Source organism: Panulirus ornatus, chromosome 36 (genome assembly GCF_036320965.1).
Source record: "Panulirus ornatus isolate Po-2019 chromosome 36, ASM3632096v1, whole genome shotgun sequence".
NCBI classification, from domain to species: domain Eukaryota; kingdom Metazoa; phylum Arthropoda; class Malacostraca; order Decapoda; family Palinuridae; genus Panulirus; species Panulirus ornatus.
The window spans coordinates 6,173,280-6,191,739 of record NC_092259.1 but is presented as its reverse complement, the minus strand read 5'-3'; the positions used below and the strand labels follow the sequence as shown (position 1 = coordinate 6,191,739).

At 47.9% G+C, this 18,460-nt stretch overlaps 1 protein-coding gene across 5 annotated transcripts in view; it reads right to left on the bottom strand.

The window, feature by feature from the left end:
• The window catches only part of Eip75B (Ecdysone-induced protein 75B), a 372,222-nt gene that overhangs the window by 20,026 nt on the left and 333,736 nt on the right, over positions 1-18,460 (bottom strand). For 4 of the 5 annotated variants that reach the window (XM_071683234.1, XM_071683235.1, XM_071683238.1 and 1 more), the window contains exon 2: positions 10,145-10,233. In XM_071683234.1, the coding sequence (XP_071539335.1) occupies positions 10,145-10,233 (89 nt within the window). Of the gene's footprint in view, positions 1-10,144; positions 10,234-10,920; positions 11,405-18,460 lie in introns of those variants that run through there. The other variant, XM_071683237.1, reaches the window with a different exon arrangement.

Below are 18,460 nucleotides of genomic sequence, written 5' to 3'. Positions count from 1 at the left end.
CAGATGTCGACACTCATAGCGGGTACGTCAGCACAACTCGACGGGGGCCCCTGACTGACTCAGTGGTGTTTCCTGGGTCGTCGTACTCGCCTCTCCTCTACCTCAACCCACCTCTGAACTTCTCCTGGTGTGGGAAAACCCTCCACCCCACCACCACCTAGCTTGGCGATGTCGAGTGTCCATCCACAATGTTACGGCTTTGTGTTGCCAACCAACCATCTCGCGCGATACGCATGTACTGGTAAATACGGTGATGTCTCGGAAACAATACAAATCACCCGAGTGTGTATATGGCTTTCACAGACCAAGTGAACTCAAGTTCAGGAACCAGTTACACAAGTCTGCCTACCAGCGAAGTGTGTTTGTCTGTGTAAATGTGTAAAGGAAGCGAACCATGACGGACTTTCTGAAATTCATCAGCCAGCCAAACTGGCCAGGCTAGTGTGGAAGCATCAAGTCGCTGAAAGGGAAGACTGTAGTCAAAGAAAGAAATAATAATCGCTGAAATATCTTTTAAATGTTTAAATTTGCAGTTTGACGATGTAAAAATCACAGGCTTATGAGCGTACTCTGCTTATAAAGTCTGTTCCTGAAACTATCTTTTGGTTTTATGTATGGGTATTATTTGCGTTGAATTGAATAGCATAAAGAAATTATTCACTAAATAATTTCAGATTATTTCTAATAACTGGGTAGCCAAAGGCCTTCATTATCATGCATTATCAGTAGAGGCGACAGATTGTCCATGTACGCTGCAGTGAAACCAACTTCCGCTCCCTTGCCTACGTGTTTTGAGGGAATGATAATGTGCCGCTTATATCTATCATACGCCATGGCATTATGAGCTCTCTAACACCATCTGTGTTCACAGTGTCTGAGGCCGAGTGGTAACTGCCTCTCTCTCTAGGGACATCTTGGTAACGCTGAGGTGAAGCAACAGTAGTCCGTTAACTTTACTAGAGGTTACACTGTCTTACTCGTATTCTTTTTTTTTTTTCAGGTGTGTGTGTGTGTGTGTGTGTGTGTGTGCTCTTATCTGTCCGTACCGACAGAGACCATAACGAAAACGCGACTCGCACGCACCCTTGTTGCCCAGGTCACTTGGTGTCATTTACTACGCTCACCTGTGGTCCTATCAAAGTTCACTTACCATGTACCATACATGTAAAATGTCCGTGATGGGGTTCCCCTCCCCGCCAGCTGAGGTATCCTTTCCACAATGAAATCAGGTTTTCCTCGAAAAACACTTCTAGTTTTTGCCCCAGTTGCGCTTCGTGTCCCCTCCACTGATCCTCCTCCCCCTTCATATCCGTAATGCCAGGTAACGGATGTATGGTCATTAAGTCCCCACCCAACCCCACTATTAAAGTAATTCGGCAATATATATAAAAATAAACCGTTAGTTATTAAAGAGTCTAGAGGTGCAGAAACCCCCCAACCCCTGCCGTCGAACGAGGCACAACACAACCTCATCGACCTCGCGTGGAGGGTAAACGCCTCTCGTGGATATCCTCCAAGATGGAATTTCCACCCGAGCTCCACCCGTCGTTCCCTTCCCACCCCACCCCGACACCACACCTCCCTCGTTGCGCAAGGACACCTGCACCAAACGCGGCTGTAACAAAGATGAAATCCATATGTGCGGGGACGCACAAAAGTGAGGGAGTAAAACAACGAGGTGTATGTGTGGGAATAACTTTTATCAGACGAAGGTTACATCATGCAACACTCGGCAAAATCACAACAAAGACGGACTGAAAGTGACAATATTATACAACCACAAAACCGCAACATTTTCAACTGTGGCCTTGGATTGTCTCTCTCTCTCCTAAACACGTCTCTGCTCACGAGTCCTCACCCTTCCCCCATCTAATCCAAGCCTCTCCGTTCTTTCCCCTCCCCTGTGACCCCTCACCAACCACCCCCCACGTGAGGGTTACCAACTAAATATCCCGAACGGAAAGAGCACCAATTCCACGAACCCCTTAGTTAAAAACAACCCTCCTCTCCCCCTCCCTGTGACCGGGGTGGCACCCAGGCGGTGGTGACCCACTTCTCGGTCACTCACCCTCTCTCTCGGCTTGGCCCGCCTGGTTCATCATCCGGCCGCCAGGGGGGACGAACGTACGGGATACAACAACTTTCATACATGGGAAGCTAATCTATTTTTTTCTAGGTTAGACCATGGTTTGCTTTCATACATGATTCTGAATAATCATTCATTTTAATCATTCTAAAAAAAAAAAAAAACGAGTTTAAAGGATACATAAATATGCGTATATCATACTTACTATACAATGCGACAGGGAAAGTATACGTGTGTGTGTATACGCCTGGTGATGGCTGGTACATCCTTCACACAAGCTCTTATAATTCATTCTTTTCCTTTACCACAAATACAGACCATACGACTGACCACTTGACACATCAAGAACCTCATCCACCAACCCTCACTTTTGTACTTAACGTATGGTATAAAGTGGGTTCTTAGGTTCGTCACTCACTGGGAACAACAGATCAATTTCAGAGAAAAAAAAAAGATAAGACTACATATAAATATACACATCCAAGATAAAAAAACAAAAACACGAGTCCATTGTCGATAAGTTATCTTGGCGGGTCAAGCCTAGAGGCTGACACAATGATTCCTTTAAGAGGAAAGCGTTACGTAAAAAAAGAAACCCACACACTCGATACTTAGTTATTCGATTCTTTCTTTCTTTTTTTTTGCCACACAAGCATTTTAACAGTGTGGAAAAAGCCAAAAGAAGAAAAAAAAAACACTGAGGCAACATGGGAAAGGGGGTGAGATTCTTACCCAATGTATCCGTCACTGCCTTTTCTGCTTACAAGACGGTACGAAACGGAACAGATCATCCCTCACCTTACCCTTATTATTCGACGCTCAAGAGACCCCTTTACGCATGGTCCTCCCAGTACACACACCAAACGATCAGCGAGCGATGGTACGAGGAAGCCCCAGTATCCACAGTCCCTGCACCCAATAACCCATGGCGCCCAGGTGTCAATACTCGAGCCCTACCAGCATGCCAATGACCCACCTCAGGTACAACGTAACAATTAAAAGCCCCGAGACACTGGCGGTAAGTAGAGGAGGAGGAAGGAGGGAGGGAGGGGTGGTGCGTCGTCGGTCGTCGTCGTCCCCATGTCATTGACCTCGTGGCTCTGTCCCTTGTTACCAAGGGAGGGGGGAGGGACCATTCCCGCCCGCTCAACAAGACCTGATACTCGCGCACAAAGAACTGACCCAATTCTCGTCTAACAAATGAAAAGACAGAACAGCCGTCGACGGCACGACGAAGCTGTATAATATTACAGAAAGAAAATATATACACACGAGTTCTTATCCTTGGGTAAATCATAGCTGGCAACAACCCCTCAAGACTCGTCTTCATTCTTAAAAGCAAAACAAAAGTCGAGAAAGAAGAATTTGATCAAAAACAATTCAAATTATATTAGAAAAAAAAAAAAAGAAAAAACACTTTCAAGTTGTTTCCACTTAGAAAGTCATGCGGTCAAACTGAAACCCGCATCTTACCCCCAGCCTTTCACTACCACACAGGGCCGTCTGCTCTACACTTTCTACCACCTTTACACACTAACCATATGCAACCACCTCCTTACACTACGTGCAACTACAAGTACATGGGAGCCACTGCGGGCCTCCGCAAGCGCAGCAGGACTACCAAACACCACAGTGGACGAGAGATATAAGCGAGCCAAGCCATTTATGACTGTAATCAATCTAGATCCGCTTTTATGTATTTATATTTACCCCACAAGACAAGAAATACGACACGCGACGTCCGTCAAAATCAAATATGAAATCGGGATGTCATCTGGGTCCTGGACACAAGTGAGAGTTCCAACAACCACACGAACTGGTATAGGGCCAACCCCACTCGTCTTTACTCACTCTCTCTCCCCCTGTCCTCAAAAATGATCGACATCAATCCTATTTGATTTCCCCTCCAAAGTACAAGCTTGGGGTTTTCGTTGGGGGGGAGGAGGTGGGTGTTACAATTCTAGGTTAAATGCCCTGCTATTACTGGTCCAGGTGGGCGCAATTGGCGGCACATACACAGTGGCCTGAATTAAACTTACCCGCGGAGGGACAGCGAGCCAGCCCCCCCCCCCTCCTCCTGCCCCCCATTATCCTAAATACTATGCTAAGGTTACTACAGTTCATTCACCTCCCACCACCACCACGGCATGCCAACCTGCCCGGGACCGATCACTCACACCAGCTGATACCGCACACCCCACCCCTCCCCTTTACCGCTCAGGGCTACCAACAGAAAACTACTATCGTACATCATGAAAAGATCAACAACAAAAAAAATAATAGTTGAAAGTAATTGCTGCCTTCTTTTAAAGTTTGATGTACAACAGTGTTATATCACGATTTCAAGGAGTTATGTAAAAGGAATTGCATCAAATCGCTAAATCAATAGTGTAATTTTGAAATTCAGAGCTAAAATTAGGATATTAGTTTGTCAAATATATCATGATATACAACTTTATCATAAAACATATAAGATCTGTACTTTAAACGAATTGATACCAAAATAAACTTTTCAAACATTTCTTTAAGAGTTCCCCCTCATACTGACGTCAAGCACCTACACCGAGCGTTCCCATTTTCTGTAATACGTTTTCGTTGTCGGAGGTCAGTGACCGAGAGGCTCACGTGACACCTAACAAAGCGTGTAATACAAATGACGGCGATTACACGTTAAATCTAGTTCATTACACACGGAAACTAGTTCATGCATACACGTCCCGTGCACCGAAAGTCACCAGGCATTACATAAAAGAAGCAAGGTTTTCAGTGGGAGTCGGGGGTTAGTTAGGCCATCCATTATGTCTATTATTTCAGGGTAATCATGGGGGGTAATATATTAGTAGGGGGGACACTACGAGAGATTATTAAAAGTGCGTCTGGCTCGCTGAAGGAGAGCGAGAACGTTAGGGGGGAGAGAAAGTGGTTGGGGTGTTCGTGGTCTTCAACCGATGTGACGTCCACCTTCTGCCATATTACTACTACTACTACCACTACTACTACTACTAACCCCACACACACGCCCCACCTCAGCCCCACCACAACTTTCATTGTCATAAATCCGCTCACTTTTGTGTGTTCCCGAAAGTCGAACCGTCGGGCTAAATCCACCACATGCCTTCTGTTTTCACAGAGAACAAGTGTTCTCATTCTGTTCTTTCCCCCCCCCTCACAAGGGTTTGTTCCTTTTCCCCCCCCCACCCTTTTTTTTTTCCCTATCCATCCACAACCCCCTCTTCCCTCCTCCTTTCCTTGATCCACCTCTTGCCACCCTTTCTTTCGGCGTCTGTGACCTCCATAGTGGCACCCCTGCCAGGCCCTGTGGTCGAGGTTGCTGACCCCGGGAAGTTGATAGGTGTATCTGGGTCATTCAGTGGCACCCCCCACCACTCCTTCCCCGCCAGTAGCCTGCCCCTCCTCCTCCACCTCACTCCCTCCACACCAGACGACCCTCACCACACCGACTAGAAAACACTAATGTATAATGTACATGCAAAATAGGACTAGAGTCTGATGGGATAGCACTATCCAACAGCTCCGCCATCAATCCAGACTCCATACCGACAACCATGCCCTCTGCAAACTACAGGTCAACTTGCCCTCGTCACTTACCAACTTCCTTTCGCTTCTCGTAGTTCGACTCGCTATTCCCTTACGAAACGCGTCACGCTTAGCTCGTCGTAGACAGTACCGCATACTAGGACAATACGGCATAATCTCGAACGAGAAGTTACGAGATACGTACGAGACCAGCAGCAATAGCGTAGCGTGAAGGAACTCGCCTAAGATGAGTGGACCAAATCATACACACACAGTGAAGATCAATCAGCAAGCTCATTCTTCAACCCCTACTGCGCTCACACCCCCCCTCCAACCCCAAGTCCACACTTTCTTGTCTTCAGACGCGGGGAAAGTGAAAGTTAGGAGGGGTAAGGGGGAGGTGGTTTGGGTTGGGGTGGGCAGGAGGAGAAGCCGACGACGACCAACCAGTCGCCATCGTACCACGTGGAGGGGCACCAAGACTATATCATGCATATTATTACATCTGCAAGTCTCGTTAAGTAATTTTGCTCAGTTTCTTTTTTTGTGTGTGTACGATTAAATAATGTTGCTCTGTATGTGTACGACATGAGAATTTTCTATTGTAATACACGTAAATTATTCGTCCTTAATCAACTTGTCCATTTTTTTTTTTTTTGTTTCGCTAACTCTTTCTCTAAAGCACCACCTAATCATTCCCAAGGGAAACAGGTGAAGTTGAGGTTAACGACCTTTAACCCGTTGTAAGGTCAAACTTTCGTCGCCGTATTAAGACAAAAATCTCCCCCCCCCCCCCCCAAACCAAACCCCACTCCTCCTCCTCCAAGCAGCAGCCACTAATGGTGACCTCATCCCTTGTCGTGACCAGGGCCCCCTTGGGGAGTAAAAGTGAAGTCAGGTCAAAAGCCCCTATTATCCTGGTGAGGTCAAACGGACTGGACCCACCCACACGGTGAAGCAAGCAGGAGCTTTACCTAAAGGCTCTGCTTACCACTCGACACCCGCCATGCCAGCCACACACCACCACACACCACATTTACAAAAGGCACTTACTTGCCTTGCCCGATGGCCAACCACAACTTAAAATCATACAGCAAGGGAGGGGAAGGGGGGGGGGGGGTAAAAGTATGCCCTATGTTTTTGTCCATTAAATAAATGTTATGAGTCTAAACTTTCTAATCTGGCTTGCGTTTATGACATTTTTGCAAAAAAAAAAAAAAATCTAATTGGTGAATACCTTGAGGGTGCCTATGGTATAAATTTAGAGCCTCAGTGATGTGTTCCGACAGGAGTTGTGCTAACATTGTGTCAATACTCAAGTACGGGGTGATGTTAAAAGTTTGGTTGGGTCAATAAGTTAGACTTTTGAGTTTCGTTGCATTTTATAAGTTCCCATACGTGAAATTTTACTCGTGGTGAATCATTGTTAGCAATTTTAATACGACGATTAATAACGGGTTCCTATATACCTACCTCTCGACATGTTATAGCCAGGCAGCGATACAGCCATTTTACATCTAAATACAGAACGGGGGTACACGAAAGTAACGCCGAGTGGCCAGAGAAGGACCTTCAAGTGGTGACGGCTAATGGCGCTCATCTTCAAGTCGTAGCGATAACTAGAATATATATATATATATACGCGTTACCTCCTTTATCACTGCGGCATAGAGCGAAATGTGCATTATGTAAAGTCGCTCACCAGACACCTCATTACGTAAAAAAGTTATCAAACAGACCTTGATGGACCCGTATCATCGCCGCCCCCCCTCGCCTAACGAACGGCCTGTAACACTTGACGGGTTACCGACAACAGGACAAGGATGATAACGTAAAATTAAGCATTCGTGGGCGACGGGTAATCGTCCGTCCACCGCAGCCTGACCTTGGCAGGGTGAGTCTTCAGCCACCCCGCCACAAGTATCAAAATCGAATTACTTCCCAAAGTTCAAGGCAATGCCGGAGAGGCGACTGTCCTAATAACCTTCAGCTCGGATGCCGATGTCAACGGCCCCCGTGGAAACTGTGAACCTGACTAGATACACAGACCGGATGCCGAAACTCTCCTACCCGTTAAACAATAGACGCGTACACTGTACCATTGTAGGACTGGATGATACAATTTAGGCTTACAAGCCAAGCACTGGAACCTCCAAGGCTATTCAACGCTCTTAATTCAGATTAACTGTACCATTAGGTAAATACTTTGTGACCTTTTACTATTAAAATCTTGAGAGAGTCGAGTGATGAAGCGAGGCTACGTCCAACGCCATCATCCAAACACTGGGAGTTGATGTTTAATAAGCAACTGTCACTCGTATGGCTGGAAGGCTCGACACATACCAGCTCTTGGGGCCCAACAACATGGGGAAAAGTGGCACACTAAAGTTAGCCTGCTAAACTATACAGGAGGCCGAGCCAATATTATTATATGCAGACTACAAGTTTCACAGGCAGCAGCAGGCTACTACACGTGTTAACACGATGGGTTATGCCTCGATACACGCACAGCTGACGACAGTACACACAGGTTGTATCTAGCTGTACACACAAGTGGGCTGTCTATCTACAAACACGGAGGCTCCGGCAGGATGAAGTCAGATCAAGGCATCGGACGACGCTCCGCTGTTCCCTACGTCAACCAACAGCTTCCCCCAACACCGCGCAGCTTTACGCTGTCGCCTGCTGTCTACAAGGTCACCACTCAAACTCCAGGCTGGCGGACAGGGTGAATGGATGAGTTGGGGGACGGGAGTGAGAGTGGGGGGCCGGTGGGAAATGAGAGGAAAGGGAGGGAATGGGACAGAAGGCGATGGGGTCAGGGTGGGGTGGTGGGAGACGGTTGAGAAAGCAAGAGGGATGGGAAGCGGGTTTTGAATTGGAGTTCTGAGAATGGACAGCGAGGAGGAGTGCGAGTGTCTGTTACATGTGCACTGGTAAATAAGTTACGCAAGCCAATATTGGAAAGGGGTCGACACTCTGTATAACGGACGGACGTGGGGGACCTTGAGGATAAGCCCACGTCTCCTTCCACCTTCAGGTTATCGACTATACACAAGACCTCGTACACACGAGCGACTGACTGGCCTGCGCTCCACTTCCAACAACCTCGGCCCTAAAGAGGAACGGGCGAATGTGGCTGCACACACTCCATGACGAAAGCATTCACTTGAATTACGTTAACCTCAAGATAATAGAGTAATGTACCAGAAATGGATTAGTAATGTAACTTCCGTAGTGAAAGAAGCTGGTACCTTTAAAAGGAGGGGAAAAGTAATAACCACAAAACTAGTGGCGATTAAAAAGAGTCAATTAGGAGGCCAACAAGCATCAAGGACTGAAAGCGCGCGTGGTTACAACCGTGGGCGTGGAGTTGGGAAGCCGCCCACTAGATATCATCAAGGTCAGTAACCCGCACATCTGGCCTCAATATTCTGGCTCAAGATCACACTACTGCCACTCGCCAGTGTGCCGATGTTATCGAAGCCAATCGCCCCGCAGCTGCCATAGTTTCCCCTCGCGCATGTGCACTTCAGCTAGACGATTTAAAGCCGTCTCTAAAACCAGTTTACTATCGTCCAAGTCGTGGGTGTTCCCACGTGCGCGTACGCGCGCACACTTATACACTTGTTGCATGCTGAAAGCAGAGCGCATCCGAGCCATGAGAAAGTGAATGTATATATATATATAGGGGTAATTTGGAATTGTACTGACCCTAAAGTTACTTTACCTTCCCCTTTCGTAGGGCCGTTGACCTGATGTGGCCTCGCATGCGCCGGATAACTGGCCGAGGCAAAATGTCAGCAAGGGGGGAGGGGGGTTATTGTGCCATGTCGAAATGACCCACGAGGGCCGCCGCTGAGTCAGTGCCATGCTCCTCCCGAGGGTCATAAGGTCACTAGCCACGCATCCAACAACAGGCCCCCCCCCAACTCAAGAGCCACCACCTCCCATAAAAGCTCTTCCTGTGATCTGGTATACAGGAGGCGACCAGCGTGCACACCAGGAACCGTGCAACGTAAGGCGTGCCGGTGTCGTGGGACAATAATCAGTGCATGACGCAGGTACGACCACCAGGAGGAGGGGAGTGCGCCAGTCCTCGGTTGGGTCATTGTCCCCTGGCCCCGGGTTCGATTCAAGGGGACGACGTCGACGCTCAGCAGTTGCTTGGTCTATTTTTGAGAGACTGTTGCTCGCCGCGCAGTGGAGGGGAGAACTTAAGACATGTGTGGCGGAGCTGCCTCACTCGGCCAACACCACTCTCACTAAACGAAGCAGCTAGGATGGGGGCGCTCATCCTCGTGTGCCAGTCCTCTCCTCGGTCCCTATCCTTACCCTTGCACTCGAACTCTTTAACCTACGAAGAACCAAAAGCTCTACTCCACATGCTACTCATAGTTTAGAACTTAACAGAAAAACTACGTGGGTTAGCCGGCATCTCTTCTGCACCCTCTCCCTCGATACCAAGAACCTCAGGCTAAGTCTGATAAGGTACTGGAGATCATGGGGAACACAACATACCTTGCAGCCCTCGCAGGAGTGCACGCCATAATGGAAGCCAGAAGCCTTATCGCCGCACACGCGGCAAAGAACTGTAGTCCCGTCGAATTCTGTTGGGGGAGAGGAGAGAAAACATTCATTAGACCACACACTAATGCAACGATGCGGGTGGTGATGATGACAGCTATAGCGAACGAGCATGTGAAACGACAGTTGAATAACACACACTCTTAAGAGGAGTTATTAGCTGGAGAGAAATGCACTTAGATTTCATCGCCCCAGTCCAAACGGTTGGCAAACACTGGTGTTACCCGTTGAGAGATCAGCCCAATCGGGTAAAATAGAGATCCACATCTGTGTATAAACTACTGTTGCTACAGCTGAAGAACAGGTGCCACTACATCTCTCGTCTTCGTCATGATAATGCAAGCACACACACTGTAAATTCACTTTCAAAGTCGTTAGCTTAAGAGACCAGTTACATTCAGTTACTCGTAAGTTTTACTCGAGTGATGTGTGGGTATTCTGTCTATATTTACAAAAAACAAAAAAGGCCGAACCAAAGTCGCTGCTAATTCAAAACTAAAGCAAAAGTTCCTCTTGGTAGATACCCAACTTCAGCTGAAGAGAGACATATCCTCTATCATGAACCATTACCTATCACATTATAAGTCGATACTATGAAAAAAAAATATATATACAGCACGCGTGACAATGTAAACGAAAGGTAGTAATAAAATCCAAAATAAAAAAAACTGCCACAAAAAAACCATCTATGTTAACTTCATGTGCCTTACCTATGACGGTTTTGTCGACGAGGACCTGAGAGTCCATAGGCACCTCATAGAATTCCTGTTCACAGTACATCGTAGCGAGCAAATGTTACTATACCACCTCCACAGTGATTCACGTTAACACAGCACACAAGCCTCACTTTTTAACTTTCACTTGACATATCGTAAATTCACCACAAAGTTCTCGGCGTAAAATCTCTTCCCTTTTGCATACAAAATCTCTCTATGTCATTTCGGACGAAGTTCCTTGTTCCTCCACCAATGTACGATAACGCTATCAAAGCAGATCCAAATATATATATATGTATGTATCAATGTATCCAAATACGGTGTGTATCAATCTACGTATATAGAGTCCACCACACCACACCAGCGAACGAACGCACGTCCACAGCAGCAGCACACAGGTAAAGTTTGTCAACACGTGCACGGCTCAGACTCGGTTTCACTATCAGGCGCCACGACCGAGCGCGAAAGTGGACGATGTTATACTGGCAGTGGTGGTGGCGGCGGTGAGGGCTGGAACTAGGAGTGTGACGGTGTGGGGAGGGGGGGGCTTGTGTGGTGTTGGGGGGAGGGAGGAGGGGCCGGCCCAGTCACTGAGTGAGCCGGGGAGACGGGGGGTGTAGTGGGGAGGAGGGAGAGGTGAAGGCGGCCAGCACAGCTCTACCAGCCACGTTGGAGCCACAGGTACACAAACACAGGAGCTAGTCACCGATACACCCTCGCTGTACACTCCCACGTGCACAAGTGCTACCACACTACACCGCAGCCCTCCCTCCCCCCCACCCATGGGAAAAGGGGGACATGACGTCAGAAGCCGGTGTGACGTCATGAAGGACAGTGACCCTCTCCTCCTAAGCCCCATACAGGGCGACCAATCCGACACAACCACAGTTTCCGCCTCCTACGTCCTGTTTCCGTAACTTATTAACGGCCTGGTAATGCTCCCAACACATACGCCAACACCAGTAATGCTCCAACATACACTAACACTGGTAATATGCTCCAACACACACTTTAACACTGATAATGCTCTAACACATACACTAACAATTCTCTGGTATTGCTCTTACCACACACCCCTAACACTTCTCTGGTAATGCCCCAACATACAAACACTGGTTACGTTCCAAATACTCTAACACTCCCCCCTCCGTGCAACACTGGTGCTGGGGTTATCAGGGCGACACACTTCGAATTTCAACACCTTCAATCGAGGCATCATATTCTGCAGTTTAGTACGACATAGCATAGAACCCAATTTTACAAAACACAAGCATGAGACTCTCCCTTCTGTTCCACGGTCTCTACCTTCGTAAGACACCTATCTAATGTCCCCCAGCCACCTCAACCAGCCCAACTAGTACGACATAGCATAGAACCCCATTTCACAAAACACAAGCATGAGACTCTCCCTTCTGTTCCACGGTCTCTACCTTCGTAAGACACCTATCTAATGTCCCCCAACCACCTCAACCAGCCCAACTATCTCTCTGTAGAATATCGACCCAAAATTCCCCATGGTGGGAATGGATCAATATCGACACGCAGTTCCTCCATCTTGTGAGCACTCATCGACGATGCCTCGGCGTCGACTGTGGTGTACAGTACACATTTTGATATCCAAACAAGTCGAGACATTTTTTCAATCTTTGCGTACATAGAGAATCAAATGCCTGAAATTATGCTTCCTTCGTCTTAAACACCAAACGTTTGGCCTTGTGCGACGCTATATCATATGAAAAGTAGCCACGACTTGCTTTTCGTCCCAGTTCTACACACTCACACATACACACACACACACACACACACTACTGACACGCATAACCTGTATGAAATCACACTTCCACTCTCAACAAAACTTCTGGAATCGGCAGTCGTAATGAAAGTAACTTGAAACCTAATGCCCCCGTCTTCTGTTACCTGCAAAAGCCCCCGAAATCAAGGGCGCTGTAATAATGACTCGAAGCGTCTTACTTACGACACGTTTTAATTAATGTACGACGAGACTCATAAGTCAAGACCGCCAGATCTCTCACTACCTTCACGAACGCAAGAAATAATGGCGCCACTGGAACGTTTGTATCCCTCGCGATACGACTCCTCCGATGCGATCAAATTCCACCCAAAAAGCCCCATAACCTCGAGAGTCACGACGGAGCCGTAACAATGCCTAGTCATACAGCTACAAGCACCGCCAAAGCCAGCCACGTCTGTCCTCAACACCCGTGTCCCTGCTTTCACTTTTTAAATCACCAGAGCTGCCATTGTGGAGTCTTAGGAGAGCCGAGGTGTGTACCACCACCACCACCACGTGTGAAAGTGGAAGTTGGGGAGCTCGCCTTAGTTCTTATTGTTTAGGCGTATCATACATTTCATCATTTCGCTTTTTCCTTTCATTCCAATTCATTCCACTTACCTATGCATCAAGATGGAATAAGGAACACATCGATTACGGATTCATGAAATGATAAATCTTAACTTCCTGCTTCGAATTATGACTTTTTTTTCCTCGTATGGCCGTATCCAAGGCATCTACTACTGCCGTGTACCAGAAGGCAACACGTACGAGCAGTCCCCGAAGGACGAGGAAGAAGGAAGCTTGGGATGAGGGTTAGTGTATGGGACGGACCTATTCTAAATCTGGTCGAGATGTGGTTTCAACACAGGCCATCTGCCGATATATATATATTTTGTGGCCTCTTTTTAACGCAGTTATGATTAGCAGTTTTTTTCCCCTTTCAAGAATAATGGATACATTCACGTCAGTAAAACCAATGCCAGCGATGACGAAAGCAGTGATAGCGATTATTTTTCTTTCTAGGTTTTTGTAACAATGGACAAGTCGAGGTGGCGAGCTGCGGCAACTGCCCGCCTAACCTTCACCCGTATACCGCGCTGGTGTGGCCTCCCCTCACACTGCAGGAGGCCGCGTTCACACCTCACACCCACGCTGAAACACACTTGGACTCTAGTATGCCCATACGTGTTATGTAGATATACTCCGACATGTCATACTAAAAGTCTGCCTTGATCAAAGAGACATTGTGGGGGTTGTCTCCGACGGGGGAGCGAACGCCCGGGTGCTGTGCTGTTGGCCTGTACCAGAGTTCAAGGCTAAACCAGGGAATATAAACTACGCCTCGCATGCTAAGCGCTTTCTGCTTGAAAACAGGTGCTTTGAATAATGTTTGTTTTATTCTCGACTTGAACCAACGCTTAGCTGACGTAGCAATGGATCATCAACTTCGTAAATGATAAACACAACCTTTTACAGAGAGTAACAACAGGTCAGCAGACGAATAATATGCTAAGACGGGCTGTGAACAGCCACCACATAAGCAACGTCGGCGATCATACGAAATCAGAAATATATAAAGCCAGGGAGGCAAGCAGTTGGCGGGCCACATAACAAGGATCTCAAAATTAGGACAACCTCCAAACCCCCGGGTGTGGACCTCTGAGCGGCGTGGCTCTGGCAGTGTTGTTCTACATGAAGGTCGGCGGTACAGGCGGCAGGGCTGCGGTCAACGCCCTGCTCAAGGCCCGTCCTCCTCCTCCTCCTCCTCCTCTTGCTGCTGCCTGCCAGCTCCGGCCAGCACCCCTGCCAGCTACACCCGCCCTCCCTCTCACATGCTATCCTCCACAAGGCCATGTACCTATACCACTTAAAACCGATAATGCATTACATCATTTACGCTCCCTCTACTCGACGCTACCATCTACCGGGAGGGGTTATTCCCAGACCACTAGCATCTCACGTACGTGCACTGCCAGCCTACCAACCTACCACCACTGTTCACATTTGAGCTAGTTTAGTACGATGACTTTTGAAGCTTCAGTTGCGTGGCCACCTCAGTGGGACAGTGGGCGCACTGACTCACCAACGTGGTAGAGGACTAGCAATGCTTTGTCCTTGACCCGAGGACAGTTCGTCTTCACCAGCTCACGCCACACGTTCCTACTACTTCAGGGGCTTTTATACACCATCTGGTCCTCAAGTGCCCCGGCCCACGACCGTCTACACCGTAGGGCATTAAATTTGTAGCGTGGGTTTTCAGGGGTTAACAGTCTTCCCTTGTAAAAAAAAATTACACAATCTAAATATATTTTACATTAATCGTATACCTGCTAATCTTTCAGAGGTGGTCATAACAGGACCTTGACCTACTTTAAGTGGATAGGGGCAGCGAGGTGTAGCTATGGCAACCAGGCAGCCAATCACACCCTCACAGTTGCCCTTCAGTTGTTGCTAGGGGGTCCTGGGCTCCCGGCCCCGAACACCCCCCCACCGGCCAGCACTTATACCAGGGTAGAGGGAAGCTGCTCGAGTTTGTATTTTTACTCCCTCATCTTTGCTTTAGTCCACCACATTACTTACCCCTGCTGCATATTTAACTACACTCAACTTACATAGTATCATTCAGTAGGTTAATACAGAGTTGCCTGGTGATCAAATGATTATAAAATCTAAAGTTAACGCTACCCGACAACATAACCCTTACGCCAGGTGCCCCGAGACGAGGGGGCGTGATGCCAGAAGCAGGCGCCAACATCAAGTTACTGCGCCCGGGAATGTATAATACAGTTAAGCCGCCGCTACCAAGCCAGGCCGCTGGCACCTCGTCGACGGGAACGGCAGATTCGTGAGTGTGAGGGAGGGCGTTGGGAACAAGTGACAGAGCTTGGGGTGAGGCAGTTGCATCACACGGTGCCCTTGTGGCCGCTTCGTGAGTTCCTGACTCCTCTGACTTGCAGTTTGGATCTCCATGATGTAACTTTCTCAACTGCGGAGACAATCTAGACCGTTCCCCCTAACCTCCCTCCCCCAGCACACACACACACACACACACACACACGAATGCAGTTTCCTCCCCCACCCCCCACCGTATTCACGGTACGATATTCAGTGCCGGGGCAAGTTGGCGCGTTCACTCTTGCCTTTCGGTTCTCAAATAAATTAAACCAAGAGCAGAGATTTTTTTTTTTTAAGTGGCTGCTCATCCTGTGGGCAGCCCGGACTGTCAAGGTCAAGGCTACAGAGGACAGGCCCGGGAGGAGAGGGAGGGGAGCGGAGGGAGGGAGGGAGGAGTGGTGGAGAGAGAGAGAGAGAGAGAGAGAGAGAGAGAGAGAGAGAGAGAGAGAGAGAGAGAGAGAGAGAGAGAGAGCACACACGCACACACTACGAGACCATGAGCGATCAGAAACGGATGGGATACTGATGACAGAAAACCTCTCTAAACGCAAAGAAATAAAAACATACATCACCTGTACAGGAAGATGAATGGGGATATAAGATGCGAATCACAAAGAGACTGTAATAAATAAAACCAGGAAGTGAACTGACAATCATAAAACAGCCTGAGCGAATACAGTATAAACAGTGGAGTGAGGAAGCAGAGGAGCGAGAGGTGGATGGTTGGGGGAGGAGTTGGGGGGGTTTGAAATCCGAGTCGAGGGACAGGATATGAAGGTTGTAGCACTCTGGAATGCAGGATGCCTAACCGCTTGACAACACACATTTACTGATGGATCTTTCTTCGCCTCGAGTTGTCTCGCCGCCATTAAGGACGATTGGCGTTTGCCCTCTTATGTGCAAGTTATTCACAAAGCTTGAATAAAGGACGTTACTTTCTCTAAATCTTCTCTGGGGGGGGAAAAAAAAGTATAAATGTACATTAAAGTTATAACATAGTGACAGATTAATCACGTGATACCGATGGAGCTCCAAAGAGCCATCTTATAGCATTCAAAGAAATCTTGGAGAGTCAATCCAAGGCTCCGATGTTACTGCAGTCTCCCACACCACTGCGACACTAACGCATGAACAACATTGATAATCACGCACATGGAATGACTTGAACGCGTTGCATGCCTGATTTTTTTCTTCTTCTGGATCCAAATATTTTATTGCTTTTTTAAATCCCGTGCTGAGAGGGTACGAGGGTAAGGAGGAGGAGGAGGAGGAGGAGGTTGGACGGCTGGCAGGGGTGAAGGCGGGACTCTCAAGGTCAGGGCGGTCCTTCAACCCAAATACTGGAGCAAATATCCTTCCACTCTCCGCCTGAGGCTTCTTCACCCCGTCGCCACCTGGAATACCCGCTGCGGCCGTACAGGTGACGGAGGAGATACAGGTTACGAGAGGAGGGCTGCTATCTCCTACAGTGATGCTGTCAACCGCCAGGGTCCCTCGCGCTAACCAAGAGTTGCTTTACCAGGCAGCTTCAATGGACAAGAGAGGAAGAGGCGATTGAAATTTACGAAGTAAATGCTCCCGGCAGCAGGAGTGAGTGAGCCTAGTGTAGCGGCGTCCGAGTGGCGGAGGCAGGAGCTGAAGAGTTACCTACCTGCCTTCCTACCTGACCAGGCAAGCAGGAGCCCTAAAACCGCATCAGCCCCCACAACCTGGAAATGCTACTACCCACTTGTTTTAAACAGCCCGCGGTAAGGTCGACCATCTGTCATCAGGAACGAAGGGTGTCTACCTTGCTATCATTCACCAGGGGCAGAGTACTACTGTGATGGCTCAGGCGACACCATGTTTGCGTGAAGAGATTCCAAGATCACATTTACTGGACTGAAACTATCAATCCCTCCTTGCATGACGCGAGGCTTCTTCACTGATCCCTGGCGTTGCCAACTACTCTACAACTTCAGTGATGCATCAAGTCCACGAAAAAAAAAAATACTGTATGTTGTACCTTTTATGAAGCACGGTATCCAATTCAAATTTCCAGTGGTTCCAACAACGATAAAAGTCTAAAAATGGTTTATCTTAACATCCCCCTTTCAACTCCAGCTCCCCTCTCGTTTTACACACTTCCAACAAATGCCCGAAAATACGTTAGATGTTCCACACACACACACACACACACCTGCGTCACCCAGTTATTACCTATTGACAATGGTAATGAAAATGAGGAAATGCCTCGTGTTTAGTCTAACTCGAGATGTGACAGGTTCGCCACTTAACGTAAAGGATTATCGCTCACACCAATGGAACTGTGCTTATAATTCTCTCTATACCAATACAGCCTCCACTTATGTACGTGCATTCGTATACCAAGACTCGATTGAAAGGGGGGGGGGACTGAAAATCCTAGCAAAACTGGCGAAGAATACCCGTGGAGTTTGGAGGATCGACCAGCCATCAAGACAAAAGCGATGCTCTCGACTAATTTATCCCACCAGTGCCCGTACGCCACATGGAATTCCTCGCAGAACTTATGGTGGAGTTAGAGAAATACAACACTTCAAATGAGGAATCACAACCACTAAACTATCGGGACAAATAGACGTTCATGAAGGCATACATGTGAAATAACTTCCAGATGCCGCCAACCAAGCCACGGCTGAACTGCTTCAAGCAGCAATACCAGTGGACAGACTTCATTCACGTTGAGGTTAACCATGTGGACTGTCTACACACACTATCCTGAATCACACGATCTTAGTCCGTCAAACTTGGCGATGTCTCAAAAGTTATCGATTAATAAAGGGCACTTCTCGAACGTCCCTCGCAAGTAAATGCACAAACTTT